General features: G+C 31.2%; 4 protein-coding genes across 12 annotated transcripts in view; 1 reads left to right on the forward strand and 3 right to left on the reverse strand.

Annotated features, from left to right (window-relative positions):
- The window catches only part of LOC143191563 (CIMIP2 protein CG18335), a 110,400-nt gene extending 98,179 nt beyond the window's left edge, over positions 1-12,221 (forward strand). For both annotated transcript variants that reach the window (XM_076396770.1, XM_076396771.1), the window contains exons 3-7: positions 861-951; positions 4,050-4,225; positions 6,786-6,948; positions 10,558-10,795; positions 12,095-12,221. In XM_076396770.1, coding sequence (XP_076252885.1) covers positions 861-951; positions 4,050-4,225; positions 6,786-6,948; positions 10,558-10,795; positions 12,095-12,164 — 738 coding nt within the window. In that variant the 3' untranslated portion in view covers positions 12,165-12,221. The remainder of the gene's footprint in view (positions 1-860; positions 952-4,049; positions 4,226-6,785; positions 6,949-10,557; positions 10,796-12,094) is intronic.
- LOC143191562 (kynurenine aminotransferase) lies at positions 12,158-17,751 on the reverse strand. Its single transcript, XM_076396769.1, has 10 exons — positions 17,612-17,751; positions 17,469-17,553; positions 17,071-17,206; positions 16,862-17,006; positions 16,418-16,654; positions 16,117-16,363; positions 13,963-14,129; positions 13,712-13,898; positions 12,345-12,508; positions 12,158-12,290 (listed from the first exon to the last, which is right to left on the reverse strand). Exons 3-10 carry the CDS (start codon positions 17,130-17,132, stop codon positions 12,228-12,230), a joined length of 1,272 nt encoding a protein of 423 aa, XP_076252884.1. The 5' UTR covers positions 17,133-17,206; positions 17,469-17,553; positions 17,612-17,751; the 3' UTR covers positions 12,158-12,227.
- Positions 17,752-18,130: 379 nt separating this feature from the next.
- On the reverse strand, positions 18,131-21,192 carry LOC143191561 (kynurenine aminotransferase). 4 transcript variants are annotated; one of them, XM_076396768.1, is made up of 9 exons: positions 21,102-21,192; positions 19,992-20,104; positions 19,783-19,927; positions 19,321-19,557; positions 19,022-19,268; positions 18,799-18,965; positions 18,555-18,741; positions 18,307-18,470; positions 18,131-18,246 (listed from the first exon to the last, which is right to left on the reverse strand). In XM_076396768.1, exons 2-9 carry the CDS (start codon positions 20,054-20,056, stop codon positions 18,190-18,192), a joined length of 1,269 nt encoding a protein of 422 aa, XP_076252883.1. In that variant the 5' UTR covers positions 20,057-20,104; positions 21,102-21,192; the 3' UTR covers positions 18,131-18,189. The 4 variants fall into 4 exon arrangements, with proteins under 4 accessions (XP_076252883.1, XP_076252882.1, XP_076252880.1 ...); XM_076396767.1 differs by lacking the exon at positions 21,102-21,192 and adding an exon at positions 20,515-20,790; XM_076396765.1 differs by lacking the exon at positions 21,102-21,192 and adding an exon at positions 20,272-20,391.
- Positions 21,193-22,235: 1,043 nt separating this feature from the next.
- Raf (Raf oncogene) lies at positions 22,236-26,363 on the reverse strand. Of its 5 annotated transcripts, none has more exons than XM_076396759.1 (5): positions 25,969-26,362; positions 25,283-25,817; positions 25,043-25,226; positions 24,844-24,973; positions 22,236-24,574 (listed from the first exon to the last, which is right to left on the reverse strand). In XM_076396759.1, exons 1-5 carry the CDS (start codon positions 26,319-26,321, stop codon positions 23,563-23,565), a joined length of 2,214 nt encoding a protein of 737 aa, XP_076252874.1. In that variant the 5' UTR covers positions 26,322-26,362; the 3' UTR covers positions 22,236-23,562. The 5 variants fall into 5 exon arrangements, with proteins under 5 accessions (XP_076252874.1, XP_076252877.1, XP_076252873.1 ...); XM_076396762.1 differs by having other exon boundaries at positions 25,283-25,907; positions 25,969-26,104; XM_076396758.1 differs by having other exon boundaries at positions 24,844-25,226; positions 25,969-26,363.
- Positions 26,364-26,609: the final 246 nt, after the last annotated feature.

Genomic DNA, 26,609 nt, shown 5'->3' on the forward strand with positions numbered 1-26,609 from the left:
AACTAAATCAAATTAAAACAAGCAATTATTAAAATAAAAAACCATTAATAAAAATTATGTCGACTGCTTTATATACAAATAGATTTTCAAGATAATTTTATCAAATAATAAAAGTAATGTTAATAATATCAGTAATGTTTTCTGAATTCGACGACAATTTAGGTCATATAATAGCTAGCGGTAATATTTTTTAAAGAACATTTTAGTTTGTTAATACAAAAAATTTACTAATAAATATATATCATATCAAACAACTTCAACGTCCGAGATTTCGGTTGTAAATTTACGAGAATCATACTTAATCTACTAATTAATTACAATAATATTCCGGAATCATTCATTATTTCTAACATTACTACCTTGAAAGTGATATTGTGTAAAGTAGCGAGTTTCATTCACATACTAATAAACATTAATAATTGACATAGTTCTAGTTTATGTATTAATATTATTATATTTCGTTATTATTTTAATTTATTACGACCAGATGACATTGACACTATAAAATATATGCGACCCTAACGCTATCTGTCGATAACATGCGACAATACTGGTTTACGATACTCATATCTGGACGTTCACATAACTTATATACTTATATGAAGAGAAAGTAAAATGCTATCTACAGATTATTTTCAATACCATTGCATTTGTAATGCATTGTTCATTCACTGATTGTCAATGGTTAGTGCAAATCAATTGTCATAACAATTCTTCCATCTAGTCTTGTGCCGAGTAAACATATTATTATATATATCTCGGAAAATTCGTGGTAAGAAGTACTTAATTCGGATATATTATATTACCATTATTTTTAAGTGCTTGGCTTTTTATATGTATCCGGTGGTTTATGCTTGTAGGTATTCAGGCCTGCGGTACGAGACATTGATGTTGTAAATGAAAGACAAGGAGATACCATATATAAACACCCTATGGTTCCCGGTTATGAAGGTATAACACTTTTTTGGTAAAACACTCTTATTACATTATATTTAATTTAATTATCGTTGGATTTAAAATAGAAATTATTCGTACAATATATACAATATCGTAAACTTCGTAGACTGTTATGTTAGTAGTTTTATTTATTTTACTTGACTTTCGATATTTACAAACTACTTTTAAAATATTTTTTCCATAAAATGAACTTCCGAAAAAATTCAGTTATGGAAAATTTCAAACAGTAAAGATGGAAACTATATATTAATTTAAAAAATAAATTAATTAACAACAACAACTACATAACGTTGCAACTCAATAATTATATTTATTATATTAAAATCACCATTCAAATCTAAAATTCCTAAAAAATTCTAATAATGACAGAAAAATTTCTAAATAATCCCAGTACTGACCAATCCATTACAAACTTTTACCATATATTTATATTTTATATAGTTTCAAATAAACGTTAGGCTACTTTTACCACAGTAAGGTGGACAAATTTTATTTATGTTACTCAATTTAATTAATTACCATTCAAGAACCATATTTTAAAGGTTTTAGTTCGCTATCCTTAGGAATACTAAGAGTTTTCAGCCAAATACATTGCTCCTTTAAAGCCTTTTATTTCGTTAATATTCTTATTCTTCTTATTCATTTGAGATGAACAAAGTGTATTATGAAAATGTAATATTGTTCTGCATTAAATTAAATGTTAAGCTAAATAACACATGGGCTGAAAAGTCCCACGCCCAAGACATAGATGGCGCTATTTTTATTGCATTTACCATTATTTCAGTTAGTACTAACCTGCAAAAGAAAACTGTTAAAATTTCATGATAGTCTACTATATAAGTTTGTGAGATATTGTGCTAAGAGTGGCACTACTATTGTTATTACTAGAACAATGGATCAAAAACAACTTCATGCTTTGATTTTACACTCCTTTTTGATGGGAAAATACCGTTCAAGAGAAGTAATATCTTGAAAAATGTTATAAGGACTCCGCTCCATCATAAACGTTGGTTTGCCGACTTCAAACTTGGTTATAGAGACACCGATATAGATGCAGAATGCAGTGGACGGCCAAATGAGGTGGTAACTTATTAAATATATATGAATGATCGCAAAGTGAAATAGCATGAGTTAACTAACATCGTAAAGATATCAAATGAACGTGTTGGTTATATATCGCATGAGCATTTGTCTATGAGAAAGCTCTGTTCAAATTGCCTGCCGCGTTTACTCATTTTTAATCAAAAACAAGAACGTGTTGATGATTCTGAGTAGTATTGGTCATTTTTAAACGTATTTTTTGCTTCGATATGTGACAATGGATTAAACATGGATCCATCACTTTACCTCGAAATCAAAACGTAATCGTCGAAAACGTAAACGTGATCGTCATCTGAGTGGATAATAACTGGTGAACCTCGTCCAAAGCATCCGAGAGCACAGCAATTACAAGGCAAAAATAATGGCAAAACTAAATGAATTGAACTTCGAATTGCTTCCACATCCAAACATCAGATTTGGCTCCCAGCGATTACTGGCTCTTCGCAGACCTCAAAAAAAAGAAAGAAACTGAGACCTATTTTGATGCGAAAGATAGATAAGGCGTTATCCAAAAGTGGTACTAAAATGCTAGAGCGGCACTAGAATGATTGTGTAGCTCTTGATGGAGATTACATTGATGAATGAAGCCATTTTTGGATAAAAAACCGTTTTCTTTAATACGCCCGGGACTTTTCAGTCAATGTGTTACTAAAAAGTTACCACTGCTGTATGAAACTATCATGAGGAAATATGATTAAAATATATTTTTTAAATGATGACTTATAATTTATTTTAAATATAAATATGAATCATATTTTCAAACACGAATATTTATGTCATTAGCAAAGATCCAAAATTTAATTTGGGACCTATCCGTGGAGTTATCTTCACTGTAACAGTATTTTCAAATTTAAGGTTAATTAAAAGAATACACACTATTTATATATACAATAGAGTCTTCAAAATAGTAATAGAATAACATCTCCAGCAACATATTGGTTGAGCAACTGGAAATGGATTAATCGATTTTCTAAATGAATCGGAATTAGAATTTGACCATTCGCTCTCGGCGGCTGTTATATCGGTATGATTTATCAGTACCCAATAACACCTACAGTTCCATATCATTAAATGTTTTCTGGCTCCCAAGACGTTCTTTGCTTTGAAGGTTGAAATCTCCACTTGCATTGTCTAAATCACATTGTTATGGTTGGAGCATGTTCACCATAAGTTTCTACCAGCGAACGATGACTTTCAGGGGCTTTTTTCTTCTGAAGAAACAAGGAAAGTAATGCGTGCCGCAGATGCATATTTTCAAACATAAAATTCAACATTTTAAAAAAATTATAACATTGACGCAATTTCCCCTAAGTGACAATACTGGAACGATTATTTTCAATAAATATTGTCACTATTACTGTTCGTTCTTGTGGCGAATATTTATCCATAATAAAATTAGGACGTCTACACAACACAATGATTAAAGCAAAACTGAGCTAAACGTCACATAACTAAGATGGCTCGCAATCAAAATGGTAGCGGAACTTTTGACCCACCTTAGTGTCAAATCAAAATCGTATCGGGACATTTGCCCCACCCTATAGAACGTAACTTGTGTAGCTTAGAGACTAACGTTAGTAGAATAAAACGCCATATGTATCAAATCTTAAATCAGTGAAATCTATCTTAAAACCGGAAACAAATTACCGACACACCTGGTAAGTTGACATAAAAAATTGTTTACTAAGTCGGTCGATAATTAGAAACCATAACATTAAATGTGATTTATTCTCAGCTAATTATCTTCAGCATCATTTATTATTTGTTATATAACATAATATCACCTAAATTAACACAAATAACAAGGAAGGTCAAACCACCAATATCCGCGAATTATTTATTACCACACAAAAAATTAACAACATAAACATACGCCCACAGAGCCACTTGATATAAACTAAAAAAAAGACAAAACAACATGACCGTGCATAATAGCATTTGCATAAAATTAAGCGTCCTAATAAAAAATATTTCCTTCTTTTTGTTTATAGGATTTGTACCCAGAGAGCACGGAAAATTCGGTCAAAGGTACACCGTTCAAGCAACCGAGGCCTTGTCCGACTTCGAGAAGTTACAAATCGAAAAAAGAGCAGCCCTAAATGAGATTGTTAAAATTGGTTACGTCCAAGATAATAAATGGGATCCTAAAACACTAGAAACCAAAAGGGTAATACTTATTATAATAACACAAGTATAGTCTATTCAATGTTCTTTTTTTGTATATGCGTCATCAATATTTGTGACATCAATACGTTGCAATGTTTCCGCATCAACTCTGCGTTTTAGTACAGTTTGACTTTGACATACAACAAAATTCTAAATAAAATAATTAAACAAAAATACTGTTATCAAAAATAATTTATTTTAACATTAGAGTACACCTAATGCATATATTATCGAAGGACTTTAAAAAAAACTAGTTAAGAATACATGTATAATAGTTTGTAGGTTACAGTTTTTTTATTATGTTTCCATTTAATTCTTTTCGACACTACTCATGAGGTGAATTTATCCACTTAGCTAACAGTTATATATCAAAGTAATGTATTTTACTTTCATTCAAGAGCATATTTATCTTTTTACGTTTAGTTCTTGTTTCCTTCAATGGTGTGTTTACTTGTCAAGTCATCTTGATATCACCGTATTTTTTATTTCTTCTGCTACTACCTGTGTACACCATTCTTGATAAAAGTAATCACTGAATTCTGCCTAATGCATTTACGATATCTACAAAATAGTTAGTATTCATTCTCTCCTCATACATTCTAACCTAATGCTCATGTTTAATTCTGAACAATTACAATCACATCTGTGCACACAAATCTTTCACGCCCTACAATAGGATGTTTTACAGTTATGTTCTATTAATTATGTGCATACCTTTAGTTGTTTCCACTCTCATCACTCATCACCCTGTCTCTGTGTAAACTGATAAATCCCAATCTGTCTAAAACATTTTCACGACTCCACCATTTATCAATTACTTCTTCAGTATGTCTTATCGAGTTCATCCAAAACAAAGGTGTTATGGTGGACAAAGCTTCGTTCCGCATATCCAAACAGTTCTTGATGGAATATCCTTCTCGACTAGCATGTCTTTGCTACTCCTCATATCAACTCTATTAGATTGAATATACTGTGATAGAGAGAAAGTCATAATACTATGTGACGATATTGTTCAGCCATCTGATCTACTGTATATATTTTTTCGGGTTAATTTTTGAAAAAAGTTAATTGCAATAAACGCAATGAAACATTTCATTTATATTTACCTAACAATTTGAAATAGTTCAGTTTTTAGCACAGAGTCTTCAAAACGCAATTCATGTTTTGTAAGCCATTCCTTCATTAGGGCCTTTGTTGATGCTATTGTTGGGATTTCTCACCAGTGTGCTATGATATAATGAATTTTCCATGATAATAACTTCCAGGTTTTTTTCAAAACATAACAAAAACATGTTATGGTTCATTTCTCCATGGTAGTCACCCTTGATTTTGGGGGAAAACACTAATTCTGCACCAGGAATAAAACAATTCATATTCACTGCACGAATAACAATATATCTGCAATTAATTATTAATAAATATTATGACCTACAAATTTGCCTTTTTCATCTTTATCTTTACTAAATTCTATGTCCTGTAAGGGTGTATGAAAGGATTTTTTACATCCCTCAAAAAGTTCCATGCCCCTAAATCTTTTATGTATACTTTCCAGACTAACCGTTTTCGCTGAAATAATTTTATAATCGATAAAATAGTTTGTATAGTCACTGTTCTTATACATTTCGTATATTACATACAACATTATGTCTCTTTTCAACTAGAATAAAATGACAAGGAAAATATTCTCTGATTCTAAAATGAATATACAATTTGCGACAGGCAATACATTAAAAATCTTGATGGCGCATACACAAAAAAACTTTGAATAAACTGTGTATGCGGTTTTAGCGGAATCCATCATCAAACCCGTTTTTCAAAATTGGTTCTACTTTTCGAAATACTCAATAATTTCATTATTTTAATATTTTTGACAATTAATTGATTGATCAATCAATAAACGGTAGTCGAACTAAGCCGTTCATACTGCTTGGAATCCGTTTCACGCATTAGGGTCCACCAGTAAGCGACCATCATAGCTCATCATTCCAAAAACCTTGATATCACCTTTTGATTTTCTTTATATATTGCTTTAGCTGCTCTCTTTGCTCGTCGCTCTTGTCGCACAAGTTTTGTGGGAAAAAATCAAGATATAAAGACAGAACATGTATTTTGAGAAACATTCGAGCTCCAATCTTGTGGTAATTTTGTAACAAATTGTCGATAACGAAAGTTGCTTCATCAGGCGTTAAACATTTTATAAACTCTGCGCCGGATATCATTTTTCGAATATCAGGTCTGACAAATATTCCTTGAATAAATAACAAATATGCATCTTTGATTGCATTTGTCATGATTTCCCCACGTTTATCGAGCATCCACAAACGTAACAACGTTATCTATATATTTTCACATAATCCTAAGCCCAATCACAGCGCAAAAATCAAATGTTTAATACAATGTGGTCAGCTGACAGCAGACGTTATAAGAGCACAGTGCTGCCACCATGGGCGAACTCGTAAACTATAATCAATCATGACACAATGATTGAAGATCTATGATCGCCCTGATCAAATAACCCTAAATTATTCTTGTAAAGAATTTAAGGTTTTTTTTTTGAATAGATAACACAGAGTGAGTTCAAACTACCTCTTATCGAAGTTCGACCGGAATGTGGTGGCTTACTGAGAAATATACCGATGACTGAACCACCAATCACACCTCCGAGGAATTCACACAGTCCGTATTTCTCGGATAATATCGATCCAGAGAAATATCTAAAAGCTGGTAAGGTTTTTAAATATTATTAGGTGCTTCCATATATTCTGATCTTATGTTCACTTTACAAGTACATTTATCGAGAAAAATTGATAAAACATATGATATTCAAGCGTTGTTTATGTTAATTGTGATAATTTACGAGTATATATACCAAGTAAATCAGTAATACTAAATGGAATACTATTATTATATGTAGGGAAATGTCAAAACTATCGAATTTAATAGTTAGTATATTAGTATTATTTAACTGTTAAGTGTTGTTTAGCAATTAGGTTAGGTTGTTGTTTACATTTATACTTCACATTTTAACCAACAAGTATAACTGATCAAAATACATGGAAGCACTTAATATTTTCTTATATTAATTATAGATAAACTAAAAATTAATAATATTACATTTGAAAAACGTAAATTTATGAAATATTTCAATATTTTGTCAATAAATATAGTCAAAATCATAAGGAATAGTTCTTCTTAAAAATCATAACGATAAAAATACTTGGATGAAACCTAACCTAACATTTTTAAAATTCCAAAATGCTTTCTTATTTGATTGATTGGGAGTAAGGAAATAAATATGTGTCACGTTTCTTGAGATATTTCTAAAACGAGTAGTTTCTTTGCCACTATGCAATAATCAGCCTCAATACATTTGACTTTTTTTAATTTATACTCAAAAATGATTCATTGATTGATTGAATATCTATATCAGTTTATTTATCTCATTTTCGATCGACAACAAAATGACAATAAAGTAAGAATTTACGCTCTGTTTACAGTTCTCTGGGAAATCTACTATCTTGTTTGGCGTTTATGTGTGAACAAGGGATGGCGAAAAATATGAATATATAGATATATTTATATTTTTTCAACAAATATTAATATTACTGGTTCATATTTTTTTAAGAAGACCTTAAATAAGATTATAATTAGATATAATTAGATTATATATAATTTCGAATTTCTTTTTTTTTGTGGGAGGTAATATCGATATTAAAATCTAAGGTTGTCCAGAATTCTCTCCACTGTCATCAAAAAAAAAAAAAATATCCACGAAAATTAGGCCTATTACGAGAAAACACCAATTTTTTAAAGAATATTGAAGCCCCAACATGAACTGAGATAATCAGTTTTATGTCAAATTTTTAATATATGAGATTCTAAAAACCAATTGCGCTTTGATCAAAGTTTTCCTTAACTACATCTATAATATAAAAGACACGAGATGACGATAACTATTATTGAATATAGAATCACCTAAAACAATCTGTATATTGTAACATAACCTATAAGTCCTTCAAAATAACATATTTAGAGTATCTAGAAAATATTCAGAAATGTTTATATTTTTACAAAATTGCAATATTTACAGTATGGTTTACAATATAATTGTTTTGTCATATTTAGAATATAGAAAAAAATTGATTAAAGAGAAAAATTGATAGTTGTTATTGTATCTTTAAAATTCTTATTATTACGAAGACAAATTTGCCATTATTTTTAAATTTTTGAAGCTTTATTACACAAAAATCATTAGATAAAGAACGATATGAAAGATAAAGCGTACGTAATTATACTAGTTTACATAGGGGGTCCACAGACCATAGATATTCCACTTTTTTGGGGCATCAAGTGGACTGATAATCCGACACTGATGGCAGTCAATGCACTGTCAATGAACAATTCTCATAGTTTTTAATGGATGGGAAATGGGTTGTTAAATGTCTGCAAGTTCGAGTGCTTAGTCTGACAACAATATTTGACCAGCAGCTTATCCAATCCCACGACCTCAAACTTTTTTACTGCTCTGGCACTCTCTTTGTCTTGCTCGAGGACATCACCTCACCCGGACCTCTGAAATTATTTCCGGTGCATTCTACTCCTCACTAAATTTTTCATAAATATCAAATTCTCATTTGCCATTTTGAGTACTCGTTTTCCTCTGGTGTCAAAAGGCAGGTTTTAATTTGTACCCCTAATATCCATTAGCAATAATTAAAATAAAATTATTCTGGGTGTAATCATAAAGTGTATATAGAGGTTTTATTTAATTAAGCGAAACCGAGGAAATGTTTTGCGTTGTCCGTTCAATGCTGGTTCTGAGACTACTTTTTTGATTGGTTCATTTGAACTGGTCTACAAAGGCATTTGATTGGCTCATTTCTATAAAGCGATTATTTGTTTTAGTTTGTTTTCGACGCTATTTTTGTGTGTCTGACGTTACTGTATCTTAAATATAATCACTATTATTTGATTATAATGTATCTTTCTCAAAACTGTTGTGTGTGTATGTGCGAAAATAAAAAACAAGACGTAGTTTTCCTTGGAAGAAACAACCCAAGTTAGCTAGATTAAAGAAGTGTGTGTGAGACTTACCATTGCTTTTACCTGGTACGTATACAATCATTTATATAAAGCATTTGTCTTTATATATATATATATATATATATATATATATATATATATATTATGCTTGTTTTGGTATATTGGTTATAGATGTTTAAACTATCTCTTTATTTTACCATAATAAGAGCACAGCAGTATTTTTGAGACATATTATACATTACGATTTAACTGTTTTAATTATCTGTTCCATAAATTTCACAATAACATTGTAAAAATAATTATAACTTGCCATACATTTTGGTGTTGAACAAGTAAGTAAAATATTAACAGACACAGATTTTCAGCTGTGCTGCTCTGCTTTCAATATGAGGGAACAAAAAGTAACTGGAAACTTTAATAGATCTTATTTGAATTGATAGCACTAAAGAAATATAAAAAAGGGAAACAAAGTTATAGACAACGTTGATTATATTTGTCACGAGATATGTTCTCAATTAGATAGCAGCCATTTTTATATCCACACTTAATGATTTTTTATTCATATATTCATATTACTTTTTTTATTTCCATACATTATATACAATATTGTTTATATATATATATATATATATATATATATATATATATATATATATATATATATATATAGATATATATATTGCTTATATTTTAGTTTTTTGATATTGTATCATATTTGTTTTTATATAGAATTTTATATTAATAAATAGTTTGAAAAATTACATTTTAATTTTAATTCAAATTTAATTGGTCAGTAGAATGTGACGTCAGATGTTAGTCATGTGATGTATATGAAATCGTCGACCAATGAAGTGTTCACCTAATAAAATATGTTCATTACAGGTGCCTGTAATGGTAATTTAAATTAACCAATGAAATTCAGCGAAATGACATTATCAGCGTCTTCCTGCTGAGATCACGCAAAACAATTCTGAAATTATTTGTATTAAGTTAATACTCTATATATTACTCTATGGGTGTATTAAAGTAAAACTTTGAAATTTAGAAATTTTAAACAAATACACACGTTACATTTTAATTGTAAACTGATGTCACTGTCAACAAGACAATCAAAATGTATTTTATTTGCTTCCAAAGTTTCTTTTAATCTAAACGCACCAACATGTACGAACGACTTCATAACTCTTTTATGCAACGGCAAAGATACGTAACTGGAAGTGGTAAAAGTACGGTACAATATCTTTCACTTTCACCGCGTTATTTCAAAATAATATTAATTTATCTTTTAAGGATTTACCGGTCATGTACCTTTCGGATATGCGGCTTTCGGAAAAACCAACGAGGCGATGACCAACAGCGCCCTCTGCGATTTTACGTCGAATTACCGAAAGAGGTTAAGTAACGAATGGGCACCGGTCGAGATCGATCGTCCTGATCCCCCCGTATTGGTTCAACCTGCCGAGATATATCACAGACATATGGGACAACTTCCGAATTATGGCGGACATATTCCTGGAGCTATTTTCAGGTAATCTCATCGATTATAACTGGTCATTGAAAAGTCTCCGCCCTGACACTTAGATGGCGCTACTAGAATTAAGTCCATATGTTTTTTAGTTAGCTCTAACAGCTGTCGGATCATTATTTTGTGAATTATAGCATTTTGAGTGAAGCATTTTGTTATTGTGAAAAAAATGGATAAAAAGGAATTTCGCGTGTTTATATAACATTCTTTTTTGAAGGGAAAAAATACAGTTGAAGCAAAAACTTGGCTTGACGCCGAATTTCCGGACACTGTCCCAGGAAAATCAACCACCAAGAATTGGTATACTAAGTTTAGATGTGGTGAAATGAGCACCGAAGACGGTGGACGCCCAAAAGAGGTTGTTACCGACAAAAACATTTTAAAAATCCACAAAATAATTCTGAATGACCGTACATTCAAATTGAATTAAATAGCAGACGATCTAAAGGTATCAATTGAACGTGTACATCATATCATTCACGAATATTTGGGTATAAGAAAGCTCTGTGCAAAGTGGGTGCCGCGCGAGCTCACTTTTGACCAAAAACAACGACGAGTTGATGATTCGGAACAGTGTTTGAAGATGATCAAGCGTAATAAACCCGAGTTTCTACGTCGATATGTGATAATGGATGAAACATGGCTCCATCATTTCACTCCGAAGTCCAATAGACAGTCATCCAATGAACGATGAAACCGCTCCAAAGCGTGGGAAAACACAACAGTCGGCTGGCAAGGTTATGGCATCTATATTTTGAGATGCGGATGGAATAATTTTCATTACTACCTTGAAAAAGAAAGGACCATCAACAGCGACTATTACATAGCGTTATTGGACCGTTTAAAGGATGAAATCGCCGAAAAATGGCCGCATTTAAAGAAAAAGAAAGTGCCGCTTCAGTAAGACAATGCACCGTGCCACAAGTCAGTGAAAACGATGGCAAAAATCCATTAATTTGGCTTCGAATTACTTCCTCGTCCACCGTACTCTCCAGATCTGTCCCCCAGCGACTATTTCCTGTTCTCAGATCTCAAAAGAATGCTCGCTGGGAAGAGATATTCGTCGAATGAAGAAGTGGTCACCAAAACTGAGGCCTATTTTGATGCAAAGGACAAATCGTACTACAAAAATGGTATCAAAAAGTTGGAGGGTCTCTATAATCAGTGTATCACTCTCGAAGGAAATTATGTTGAATAAAAATAAATAACTTTGTCAAAAAAATGTGTTTTACTATGGTAGGCCGGGCACCTTCAATTGACCTATTAGTATGAAAATTATGTTTATATTGTGACTTATTTTAGGTACGGTAAAACCTATGGGAACGATTCAAGGGATGCTAAGAGATGGTTAAGAGGAGACTTCAGTAATTAAAAGCAATATACATTTTGTAAAATACATTTTACCACAAATAAATATATTCCAAAATTATATTCGCTATATTTGCCCAGCTTTCCATTTGGTCAGGATATCAGCAGCTGCCTGGAGATTCTCGTCTTGCTGTAAATTAATGCCTGTCATGATTTAAACTGATATGAGTATATGAGTATATACCTTAATGAAACAATATCGAACGAAATTCTCTCCAAAATGCTTGTGGGGACCGCTGTAGAACGCTGAAGGAGGGATTCCTTGCAAACCAACGTTTTTTATCATCCATTTCGTGAATCGGTAATCTTTTCGTTTATCGTCCTCAGAGCTGAGATCCACTTGAGACTCTACACATAATTAAACTCAAGAAGCGTTATTAATTGAAGTAAATTGAGAAAAAGTTAATATATATCAGATAATATCAGTTTTGTAAAATTTGCCAACATTTTCTCAATTAGTCATAAAGTACTAATAAAAATAAGTAATAACCTATTAGTTATGATCAGCAACAGCATTTTGCTAAAGCGAATTCAAGTGGAAATAACCAAAAAAATTATAATCATAAGTTTGTCTGCTGCTTAATACTGATATCAATAAGTTTGAAATATTCTAAGTATGATGATTGAAGCAAATTGAAGCAACATGTGGGTTTCTCTCAAAACTACGTTACAGATAATATTTACTAGGGGCCACCAAGGGGCTAGGCTAGTCTACTATAAATTTGAAAAAATTAAGATTATCTCTTAAGGAAACACTTCAAAATTTAAATTATTTGTGGGGATATAGTTGTTTTAATGACGCATAATATATTTTTTTCGAACATAACATCTCAAGCTCTATGAAAACGACCGAAATTTGGTGTGAGCCTTCGCTATATAATCTTTTAAAAACGATCCTTAATTGATTTTTTAAAATCTTTAGATTAGAATGACCCCCTTAAAATGGGAGAACCTATGAGTAATTTTAGAAACAAATACAAAATGACTGATGATGAAAATACAGAATGACTTCGTCACACATTTCTATTGTAAAATTAATTTTTGGAATAAAAGACAACAATAGCAGTAAACAACAGCAACAATAGCCAAATCCTCCATCAATTCAACAAGATCAAATATAAATGTGGCGATAGTTATTTGGCCTACATTTATATGAAACTCTATCATGACTAATCATGACATGTCTGAAATAGAGACACATTATGGTTGATATTTGCAATCTACAACAATATACCGTTTCTATTACTATATACTTCACTATCAATCCAAATATGTTCTTCAAAAACTTTCGTTTTTTGTATGTGTATGAAATTTTTCATTCAAAAAAGATTAAAACCATAACTTAAAAGAATTACCTGTGTAAATGTTATATAATTTGTAATAATACAAAATAGATCACACTTAAAGACTGAATTAGATTCTTTTGAAACTATGTAACATAAAAACGGAATAAGAAATAAATTTAACCCTTTTGTGATTTTCAAATATCAGCTTTAAAGGTATATGTAAATATAATTTTTATTTCAACTCAATATTACTAATTATTCTTACCTAAAGCAGACCAGTCAGCTAACATGAAGTAACCACCTTCAGGAACAATTGGTGCCATTCCAGCTTCTCGCAGCATTTTTGCCATAAAGTCCCTCTTTGGTTTCAATTCCCTTGTAATTGATACAAAATAACATTCATCGGTTCCCAAACGATCCAACTCAGTCTCGAATGCTCTTGCTGCTGCTTCCTAATGATATTTCCCGGTATATTGGTGTTAGTGTTAGCATTGAACTCTAATTAATAACATTTACTTGAATGGGAGTGCATCCAGTGTATACGGAACTCTGATGTATCATCTGCAAATTGAACATCAAGTTGGCTGGTCCATACGCCCAACCCAGTTTCCAACCAGTTGCGCTGAAGGTTTTACCAGCTGACCCAATTGTGATTGTTCTCTCCCACATACCAGGCAATGTCGCTACACAAATTAAAAGTATTCAAATGCTATGTTGACTATGTTTTGAAAAATGGTATACAGTCAATCCAAATAACTTTTGTACAAACGTCATCAAGATGTTTAATGTATTGGCTGCCGCGATTCGTAAAAGTTTAAAATCGGACAATATTTTCTTAATATAATCTTGAATTCATCGAAAAAAAATCGCCCCCCTCCCCAAAAAAAAAAAGTAAAGATCTAATGGAACTTCCGGATATTGCTTTTTAAAATAATACAATTTTTAAAAACATATAATAAAATGAAGGAAGACTTATTATTTCAATTTATGTATTTAGATGGTAAGATGATAATAAAACTAGTGTTATGACAACAAAACTTGATGGAAAAACCGTTGGAATAACAATTGATTAGGTTTTATTAGCCATAACATTTATTAATAATTCATTACAGATATATGTACTTCATGCCGGAAACAGGAATGGTTAATAAAACCTTCGGTTTGAATGTACTCTATCAGACACATTAAAGAAGAAATTGAAAGATGATGGAATTGTGAACAAATGTTAGGTAGATTGGAAGTTAATAGCCTAGTTATTCACTTGAACGAATCTTTGTGAATATGAAATAATTCAATACTGCCAATTTCTAAGACAGGGCGATGATAGTGGAAACAAGTAAAGGTGAGTATTTAATCGATATATGATAAATGTAGGAAATGTAATTGTAGCGTGTAAAAAATTTATATGCACATAAAACCCATCACACAAATAGAACCACATCAAAATTAAATCCCGACTAATTGTAATTCTAGGAATTTGACGTTGTCGCCATGGTGATTTTGAAATAATTTTAGTATAAACAACCAATTTATAAAGATCACTTGCTGATAAAATTAAACAATCATCCCAATGATAAAGTCTTATAATGTTTACAACATAATCTATCTAAAAGGTTGTTTAAATTGTGTACTATATGCGTTTTACAAAATGTTATTCATCAAGGAGCAAATACTTTTTCAATTTTTCACATCATTTGCACAGATTTGCATTCCATCTTAAAAAAACGGATATGAGAAATTTTCATAACACACAATTTTAACAATCTCCTGTCCTGGAAATCCCTGGAGATGTATTCACCCCCCTTAACACATTGCCTGGAAAGTCCCGGGCCTAACAAATAGATGACGTTAGTTTTTTTACATTCACCGCTTTTTCAGCTAACACTAACCTTTAAAAGAACGTTGTTAAAATTTCATGATATTCTACTCATAAGTTTGTGAGTTATTGTGCTAAGAGTGACACTACTTTCAAAACAAATGGATCAAAAACAATTTCGTATTTTAATTTTGCATTGTCTCGTGATGGGAAAAATTACCGTTGAAGCAAAGCAATGGCTTCATCAGAAACAACAATAAAACGTTGGTGTGTTGACTTCAAACGTGGTCGTAAAGACACCCATAATGAAGAACGCAGTGGGAATTCAAATAAGGTGGTAACACCATTAAATATTAAAAAAAAGCACAAAATCGTTTTGAATTATAGAATAGTGAAGTTACATGAGTTACTAACATCGTAAAGATATCAAAAGAACATGTTGGTTTTATGTAGCCTGAGCATTTGACTATGAGAAAGCTCAGTTCAAAGTGAATGCTGCGTTTGCTCACTGTTGACCAAAAACAAGAATGTGTGATTCTGAGTAGTGTTTGGCCATGTTTAACGTGTATATGTGATAATGGATGAAACATGGATTCTTCCCTTCACTCTGGAATCAAAACGATCGTCATCTAACTGGACAGCAGCTGGTGACATCCCTATATTGAGGCAAAAGATCGTTCTACAAAAGTAGTATAGAAATGTTAGAGCGGTGCTGGAATGATTGTGTGGCTCTTGATGAATATTACGTCGATGAATAAAGCCAATTTTGAACGAAGAAGGCGTTTTCTTTATTACGCCCGGGACTTTTCAGCTCATATGTTATATTTCGATTTAGTTTGCATTAATAGTCTTACCTATTCTGACATGTTCACGTGGTTCGTATACCATCCACTCATAAACCTCATCCGAGATACACAAAACGTTATATTTCTTACATAAATCAGCAATAAACATCAGCTCTTCGAGAGTAAAAACCTTTCCCAAAGGATTATTTGGTGTATTTAAAATTATAGCTTTGGTTTTTGAATTAAACAAGCTCTCGAATTCGCATTTATCTAAAACAAAATCTGCGGACGACTCAACCTTACCATTTTTAGGATCCTAGAATTTAGTTATATTAGTTGACTTTAATACAAAGTTGCGATAATGACTTACAGGTTTTAGTGCTATATATTTTGGTATACCGCCAGCATATTTCACCATTGGTTCGTAACAATCAAAATAGGGCTCGATAATGATAACTTCATCGCCATCATCCACATGACCCGTTATTGATGAAAACAGTGCTTCATAAGCGCCAAGCGTTGTTAAAATTTCGGTTCTGGGATTGATTTCTCTGCCTATTAATTTTGAGTATAATTTTGCCAACGCCTGTACTAATCTAGGATGACCCTAAAAAGTTTAACCTTAAATTAGTTTATATTTATTATTAATAGCCATAAAACCGAATATTTACATAAACATGCATGATATTAAAAGTTGCGACATCACCAAAATATAAACAAATAATAAAGATTAAAATACAAAAATAAACAAAAGCGAAGGTCCAATGATAATAAAAATCTTTTACGCATAAATGAGAATTATCAAAGAACATACAAAATCTCTGGTGTATTGATGTTGAGTTGTATCGGAAGCAACATTTATCAACGCATCAGTTACATATTTAGGCGGCGGATAGTCAGGGAATCCTTGCCCTAAATTTAAAGGTTTGTAATCCAAGGCCAACTGGATGTACTCTACCCTAAAATAAATTAAATATTTAAGTGATATTTAGTAAATATAAGTAATGTAAAAATACTACATACCAAACACTAGGCTCGCTTCCTCTATATCTTATAGGCAATTTAAATCTTGCAATTTCGCTCATTATTAAAAATAATCATACATCAATTGCCAACCACTGAATTAAATAACAAAAAAATGTCATGAGTCGTTCTATTTCTATAACAAAATTTTATTTCACATATAAAGTAATTTAAAATATCTCACTATATTTAAAACACTATAAGAAAAAAAGATAAGAAATCATTATAGGCTTTATTATGTAATATGAAGGGTCTTAGGTTTCAAGTCTTTATTACACTTATTGTTTTACAACTGATAGCGCTTAAATAATTATTCAGCATAAATTAATGTAAATACTGTGTTAAATAATGTTGCAATATTATTAACAAATTGTTTTTAAATAATCTAAAATACTCACCTTGATAGTCTGGTAATCAATATATGAGTCGCTCTACTTGATGATAATTATGTTTAGAATATACCAAAACAATAACGCTTCGTTCCTCAACAATTAAAGTATTCACATAATTAACTTTTAGTTTACGACTGCTTTATAATTACCAAAATATGACAGCACAATACAAATAGAAATGTTCATTTATCCAATAATCTTTTAAAAACTATCCTTTCAGTTAATTGAATTCAATTTGCTTAACCAATATTGATATATCATACATTTCTTTATTTTATTCTTCTATTGTGCTTTAAGAGTATACATTTTAATAAAACGCCACAATTTAACCCAAATAAAAACAAAATATTAGTTTTGTTGATACGAAATTTACTAATCTAAGTAAAATTATACATTATCTAGATATTAATGTAGACAAAACAAAATCACAGATAAGTTGATTAAACCACTTAAGACGACATTGTAATTACTATTAGGGACCTACGTCAAAATTCGACTGTTAGTTTATTTTTAAGCTTTGTGACCTGAATTGTACTGAGATTTTAATTCCAATTAACATCTTTTCATTTAAGAATTATCTATTATGAAAATGCTTCATATAAAATTTCAAACCAAATGAATACATCTTATTATTTATGATAAAAATATACTACACAAATAAAGTTGCATTTCTATATAATCACATATATTTCAACAAAATATAAGTTACATAAACTTTATAACAATTTTAACCAGACTTCCATTTTCGTAAAATATCAGCAGCCGCTTGAAGATTCTTGTCTTGCTGGAAAAAAGAAGATCTATGTTGAGTACACACAAATAAAAGCAACATGATAAATGATACCTTAATAAAGCAATATCTAACAAAGTTTTCTCCTAAGGGCTTATGGGATTCATTATAAAAAGCTGTCGGTGGGATTCCTTGTAGTCCAATGTTTTTTGTCATCCATTTCGTGAACCTATAATCCTTATATTTATCCTTCTCTGAATTTAAGTCCACTTGCGATTCTAGAAAGAATGTGTTTGTAGGTACATCGAATGACTAAGTGCATTGTTAAAATTGTGACCGCAAACATCAAATAAATGTATTACCTAGTGGTGACCAATCCGCCATCATAAAGTAACCTCCTTCAGGAACGATAGGTTTCATACCAGCTTCTTGCAAAAATTTAGCCATAAATTCTCGTTTCGGTTCTAGTTCCTTTGATATCGATACAAAGTAGCTTTCATCAGATCCAAGCCGAGCTAATTCTGTTTCAAAGGCAATAGCTGTAGCTTCCTGAAAATAAATATTACCTGTCAAAAATTGTGAGTGTATATTCATCTTCTATGTTACTTGAATAGGTGTACATCCAGTATACACAGAATTTTGGTGTATCATCTGCAAATTGAACATCAAATTGGCTGGTCCATAAGCCCAACCTAGCTTCCAGCCTGTTACACTGAATGTTTTGCCTGCTGAACCGATTGTTATTGTCCTCTCCCACATACCAGGTAATGTAGCTAAAATTTTGATAACAAAATAGCAAATATGCTTGCTATATAAAATAAGCTCTCACCTATTCTAACATGTTCATATGGTTTGTAAACCATCCATTCATAGACTTCATCAGAAATGCATAAAACATTGTATTTTTTGCATAAGTTAGCAATGAGAGTTAACTCATCTCTTGTAAAAACTTTTCCCAGTGGATTATTTGGTGTATTTAAAATCAAAACTTTAGTTTTGGAATTGAATAAACCTTGTAATTCATCTTTATCTAAAACAAAGTCAGCTGAAGATAGTACAGGACTATCTGTCTTTTTCTAAAAAATAAAATTTTTGAATTTAACTTCCAATAGAAAAAGAATAACTTACAGGTTTCAAAGCAATATATCTGGGAATACCACCAGCATATTTTACCATAGGTTCGTAACAATCAAAATAAGGCTCTATAATGATTACTTCATCTCCTTCATCAACATGCCCTGTTATCGATGAAAAGAGAGCCTCATAAGCTCCCAAAGTAGTTAAAATTTCTGTATGAGGATTAATTTCTCTACCTATTAGTTTTGAGTATAATTTTGCGAGTGCTTGGACTAGTCTTGGATGACCCTGCAATAACACAAAATGTGATAAGTATAAATATTTTTGTATATAATACAATGCTGTTATTATTTCCTAATATTTTATTCTCTGAATAACAGACGAGGTCAAAGGTGATAAAAATGATAAGGAAGGGAATGTATTGTCTTTATTTATTTTTCTTTTGGTATTTAAATTTTTAGTAATATAATCTAAAATCAGTATGTAGCAATAAAATATTAAATAAACACTTACAAAACCCCTAGTATATTGATGTAAATTTCGATTCGAGGCTACTTCAATTAAAGCATTGGTTATATATTTCGGAGGAGGATAGTCGGGAAATCCTTGTCCTAAATTTAATGGTTTGTGATCCAGCGCTAACTGAATATATTCAACCCTAAAATATCAACATTTTTATATGTAATGATTATTTTGGAATAGCAAAAAGAAGTTCAACTTACCAGACACTTGGTTCGCTGCCTTCATATCTTTTTGGTAATCTAAATTTTTGATCTATATCACTCATACTAGATGCCGTTTTGCTTATTTGCCTCTGTAAATGGGGAAGAGGTGCCTTCGACAAGTTACGAAATACATTTAATGAAATCTTTGTAATAACAGACATTTATAAAAAGATTAGAACATTTACAGTGTTTTAGATAAGAAATATATTTTTCTAAATATGAAAGTCAGACAATAAGCAATGAACTATTTTAATATTATAAAAAATAAATACATAACCTTATTATTCCTCATCATGAACTTTTTGAACTACTGTATCACTAGCGTTTTAGCGATTTGATTTCATTATCTTCTAATTTAATTTTAAAAAAGTATTATTTTAATGGACTCGTTATAGGATATCAATATAGAATATTTGAGCGGTATTATAAAATATTTAACTTTTCCATATTGCCCATTAGCCTTAATTAGTTATAAATAGTTTGTAATTATAAGTGTACATCTTAAAACAGACTAACTTACCAAACGGTTGCGGTCACTGTAATGATATTCCCTGATAAATATATTATACAGAAAACCACTTGTAAATAACACGAAAAAAAAACTGAAAGTCCGTTAAATCTATTCACTTGAGGTCATAAAAATTGCAGATTTTGTTTATTCTTAATTGAAAATGTAGATATATATTAAACTTATCCCAGCCATTGAATTATAATATATATTTCAATAGCAAAATTAAATAATAAAATAATATATGCCAATGAAGATGTATTTGAGGTTGTCAAAAAATGAACAAAATATTGTCTATAAGCCAATAGAATAGCTGTATTCACAAAATATTGAGAATTCCTCTGTGTTTTGTGACTGTAGTGTAGAAACCAAGCAAGTAGGTACCTCTTACCAGTGAAGATTAAAGTTTAATTATCATTATATTAATAAAATTTTTTAAAATAAAATTTATCTCGTTAATTGTAAATCGAACACATTCTAATTAAATTCATTAAAGTTCAAAGTATTGTTATTTTAAATAGTGTATAAACATTAGGTGATAAATAAAACCTTTTGCAAATCTGCTTTTATAAAATTCTTTGAAAACAATCTGACCTTACCTAATCTGTTTACTGGCGTGAGTGAATTGGAACCTGCGAAGTTCTTGGCTTTAAAGCAACTTTAGTTTAACAGAGCTACAGCCTATAATATTGCAATTATGTGTAACGTATCCGAGACAATATAAATTCTGACGATGATTCAACACATTTAAATACATAAAAACTATCTGAAATGTATTCTTAGATAGTTGCACCATATTATGGTCTAAACGTGTCCTCAGGGTCTAACACCATACAAAGTGTCCTGTAGTTGATTATATGAATTGTTACCTATACTGTCTTGTAGGTGAAAACTTACTTTATTAAACATTTGACGATCTCTGACTATGATTGCTCTGACATTTGCTACCACTAAAGCTACCGCGACCTTGCATAATAATCAATTATTATTAGCTGCATTAGTATATGAATACAAAAATCAAATAAAATGAATACAAAAAAAGTTCAGTTCAGTCAGTTCTTTGAGATGTTATAGAATTTTGTTTATGGATTGTAAACCTGTTGTAAATGTAAAGAGGTAAACCAAAAAACTCAAATTATTGTTGTAACCTTTAGAGCTAATTGGATGCAAACATTTGTGTGCAGTTTACAGAAGTAAAAAGTCATTTTTCATAATGCACTTGCTCACACAGTTCAAGTCACCGTTAAAACTAGTGAATTAAAGTAAGATTTATATTATTATTCAGCTTATGCACCAGATTCAGTTCCCCTTGACTTCTTGCTTTTGTCACACTTTGTGGGTGGAAAATTATGTTTATCCAATGAAAATAAAACTTACAGTGACGGCATTTATAAATTGCAGTATAGTATTTTTACAAACTGTTCTAAAACTGATGAAAATTTTATTGAAAAGTAACCACGTTTACAACTATTAATCAGTGGTTAGTTTACGGTAATATTCTCTTAAATCTACAAACTTATTGAACATCTTGGTAGGTAACACAAATAAATTGCACAAAAAATCAATAGACAAACAGTATCATTTATGATTAACAAACATAGTTTAAATTGAACATAAAATGGGAAGCCCTCGTTTTTTTGTTATTTACTGTAACAATATTTGCTGTGTATTTTAGCAGAAATAAAGCAATAACTAAAAACAATAGCAAGGATGGGTTTAGTAAATTTACGATATTTGCATTAATTTAAAATATATTGTGTAAATTTAGTGTCAATATACATATATACTTATGTTTCTAATATTGTTATATTCTCCGGGTAACCTTTAACTCAAAATGTATCACCACAGCTACAATTTACCTTTTACTAATAATATTAAATGCACACAAAAACATTTAAGAGAAGGCATTGATATAACTTCATAAAAGTGTTTACAGTCAATTTATACAGCAAACAATTACTTCTTGTTTAGTTAATGGTTGTTACAATAAATTTACTACAAGGTTTCAACCAAATCCAAACTTACAGTATGATATACAGCCATAGCCTTCCATTTGTAAAATTACATCCGTTTATAAAAAATATATACAGAGGGCATATCAACCCTAAATAGTCCTGGTGAAATACACTCATTTTAAATACTTTCAAATTTACATTGAAATAGTTACATACATTTGTGCAATACCACGAAATCAAATTCGATGTATCTAGTTCAAAATTAAAATTACGATCACACGTGTGATTATGTATTAATATTTTTATACCCTTACAGAGAGTACTACTATGTGCAAATAAAATAACTTAATTTAATTGGGCTCTAAAGTGAGATTAACCCATACCACTTGCGTGGATGCAATCTTCATTGCAATAGAAAAGTTTGTACAGCGTGTACAAAGGTTTACAGAATCACCTAGGCAATGCCGCTAGTAACACCTTTGAGTATTTGTTCTATAGTTTAATTTGTCATGAATTTCTATTTCAAAATCCTTAATTAGATTAGTTATCTCAACAAAAGATCATACTGTTCAGTACATATCTCTAAATATATTTGTATGGTTTGAAAGCAGTATAAAAAAATAAAAATAGGAGACATACTAATTAAATAAAAAACCAACACAAATAACTTTTCCAGCCTTAGTAATCAATTGATATTGTTAGATTATATTTACTTATAATGATTATTTAATTGTCTACTGTTATCATAGAGGACATAATCCTCCTATTAATAATCAGTTGCCAAGGCAGAACTGATAATTTTTTTACCAAGTACCGAAATATATTTTATATAATTAATCCGAACAATGATACTTAATAACCACAATGAGTAATTCGTTTAGTCGATACAATGGATATTTTTTATAATCCAAAACAATACAATTATTTTGAGGTTTAAAATAAAATAATAAAATTTATTCAATGATGAATAAAGCAGACGAAATAATTATGAAGTAATTATTTGCCCGAATAAAAAACTCTTAAGTTATAAAATAGCTACCCTTGAACACAAGGCAAGATAGTCAAAATTCTATGAACAATATCTAACCATTATACAGAAATTACTTTAAATGTTGCCCATAGGATCGTAAAAGAAGAAATGACTGTTATACGTCGATGGAGTGTTGGGACTTTGACAATTGTAAGTGAAATCGTCGGATAACGTGGTACGATTCATGTTGGGTTCCGAAGCAGACCTGTTAATCTTCGGTTGGTTTCGTAACAGATGCTCCAACGACGAAAATATGTGACTGAAAAGAGGTCGCTCGTCCCTATTAAATTTAATACACTGTTCTAACAAACGACGTAGTGCGTTGGGTGTATCATTTCGTAAGAGCGCTAAATCTGGAGTTAAATAACCTCTTCCGACCATGAACAGAATTTGATCTTTGTTATTAATATTGGAATAAGGTAATTGTCCCGCCAACATTTCAAACATAACTATGCCAAATGCATATACATCACTTTGAAAACTGTATGGGTTATCTTCCTGCATCCTAATGACTTCAGGAGCCATCCATAAAATGGATCCAGTGGGTTGGTGGAATTGTTGCGAACCCGACCATCGGGTCTTCGCTGTGGCCAAGCCGAAATCGCCGATTTTAACCGTTAGGTCGTCGTGCAAGAATATATTGTTGGATTTCAGGTCTCTGTGGATAATATTCTTTGCGTGAAGATATTCCATACCTTGAGCTATCTGACGTTCAATCTCAATCAGTGTGAATAGTAGGAATTTCGTTTCAGATACGTGTAGATGTTTATATAGACTACTACCATCACACCATTGGGTCACTATAGCTAATTGTGGCTTGCTCACGCATCCCATAAACAGCAATATATTGACGTGACGCGTCTTCCGAAGAACTGCTACTTCGTTCTTGAATGCTTGCAATTGAGCGGCGGTTGGTATTTTTACATTCAAAGTTTTTACCGCTACGGGTCCATGCCAATGGGCCTTGTATACTGTCCCAAAAGAACCTGAACCAACTCTGGCGCCTACTAGAATTTCATCGGCTGGTATTTCCCAATCTTCGATGCTTTCCCGCGCTGCTAGGAGCGGTTTACTTTCATCCGCCGATCTAAAAAAAATTACATGATACAAAATATTTTGCTTATTGTAGAAAATATATTATCTATTTGCCAATATTGATTGATACATGTTGATAAATATTATCAGTTTTAACAGTGTTGTGATAAAAACGAATTTTTATTATAAACAAAGACATGTACAAGGATGATGAACAGAATATATAAATAAATAAAATATTAAATTGAAACTGTCTTCTTATTGCATTTTATTTTTATTATAGGACTATATTTAGTAAAAAAAATATTTTGCTCTATATACCTTGCTCTTGGGCGTTTAGGTTGTTGTGATCCAGTAGGCGATGCTTGAGTACTTCTGCAGTGTGGTGAGTCAAACTCGGTGCTAGGTTTGGCTAACAGTGGTAACGGTCTAGCACCTTCTAGGGCTGAACCTACATAAATTATAGTTAATATACTATTAATTAAAAACCAGTAGGTCATTAAACCTAATAAAACATTACCTTTAACACTATTTAAACAAACATTTGGTGCAGAACTGGCTCTATCCTGCTGACCTAAAGATGTACGTTGGCTTTCTGGTTGTTGCCTAGTAATAAAAGCTGCTTGACCCACTTGTAGAATTCCTGCACTAGAATCCATAGGTTGGGTTAACAGGTACTTGTAGTATGCATCTGTCATTCTAGCCTATTTTAGTACATAATTAGTAAACATCACAAGCAACAATTTAGTGAAAAAATTACCTGGTGACATAATGAAGGAACTCCTGAAGCACATCTCTGATGGAACTTATAACCACATGTCCTACAGTTGAACCCAGTAAATACAAGTTTTCTACACACTTCACAAAACACTATTGAAAAAAATGTCTTTCGCACAAAGTTATGAGAAATGCTAGTAGGAATTGGAAATTTATCTATTATTTTAATTGTCACTAAATCACACTCAAGAGTACTTATATCGACATTCCAATTAATTTTGGTAGTTGATGTTTCATCTCCAAGATATGCTACACACATTTCACAGCTAATATTCCTTAGTTTCATTCCCTTAGCCAAAGCTCGACGTAATGTCAGTCCTTCACGAATCTGTACACTAGTTCTTTGCTGATTTGGTAAGAAAGCTCTGAGAAACCTTGGTGTTGTATGATGAACCGGGGGCTGGGGCTGATGCCTTAAGATTGGTGCCTGTTCAGGTGGACTTTGAAGATGATGCTTGTCCCTTTCTATTGTATTATATCCACTGTGGTTCTGACTCCTGAGTGATTGGCTGCTTGAACTCCCATGATGATAACACATACATTTCAATGAAAACTCATAGAGACAACAATTATATGTATAAATATTTATAAAGAATAATAATATCTACCTAAATAATATTATGAATTATTAATTACAGCTTATACATAGAATTATGTAAAACCAATTACCTGTGTGAATCTCTGCCACTGTTATTTCCATTACCTATTTCAGTCAGTCTTCTCTTATTTTCTTCAAGTTCGTGTAATTTTGACGTCAAATCCTCGTATTCCTTTAAATACATGGCTGGAGGATGCTGAAAACCAGCAAATGTTGCATTTAGGGCATCTATATTGGCCCTAGTCAGAGAGATGACACTTTCAATATTTTTAATTTCTTCTTGTAAATCCATGACAATTTCTTCCTCGCTTTCGCTCGACATGGTGTCACTAAGTGAGGCCGCATTAGCATAAGAAAATACACTTCCATTCAGTGATTTTTTGGTCGTATTATTAAATCGTTCAAATTCCTGCAAAACGGCCATCGCACTTTTTTATGTTTGTCATTTTTTTCTACTGACGTTTCACTGACCGTCAAATCTTTACTTTCCTCGCGCCCTCTATAGGTAATAGCAAATATTCTTTAATTTATTTTGTTATTTAATGTTTACATTAGAAATAATTATTTAGATTTTTTGTATTTATTTATAATATTTCCTCCACTCATCATTTTTTGATCAATACTAAGGGGTTTGTTGAGTTGCATATACCTTAAAATCTATAAACAACTAAAATAATGTTATTCAGTGTAAAATACACACAAATATGCCTAT

This window comes from Rhynchophorus ferrugineus, unplaced genomic scaffold (genome assembly GCF_030347505.1).
Source record: "Rhynchophorus ferrugineus isolate W39M unplaced genomic scaffold, kcgeb_rfMv2 rfM2, whole genome shotgun sequence".
In the NCBI taxonomy this organism is placed as follows: Eukaryota; Metazoa; Arthropoda; class Insecta; order Coleoptera; family Curculionidae; genus Rhynchophorus; species Rhynchophorus ferrugineus.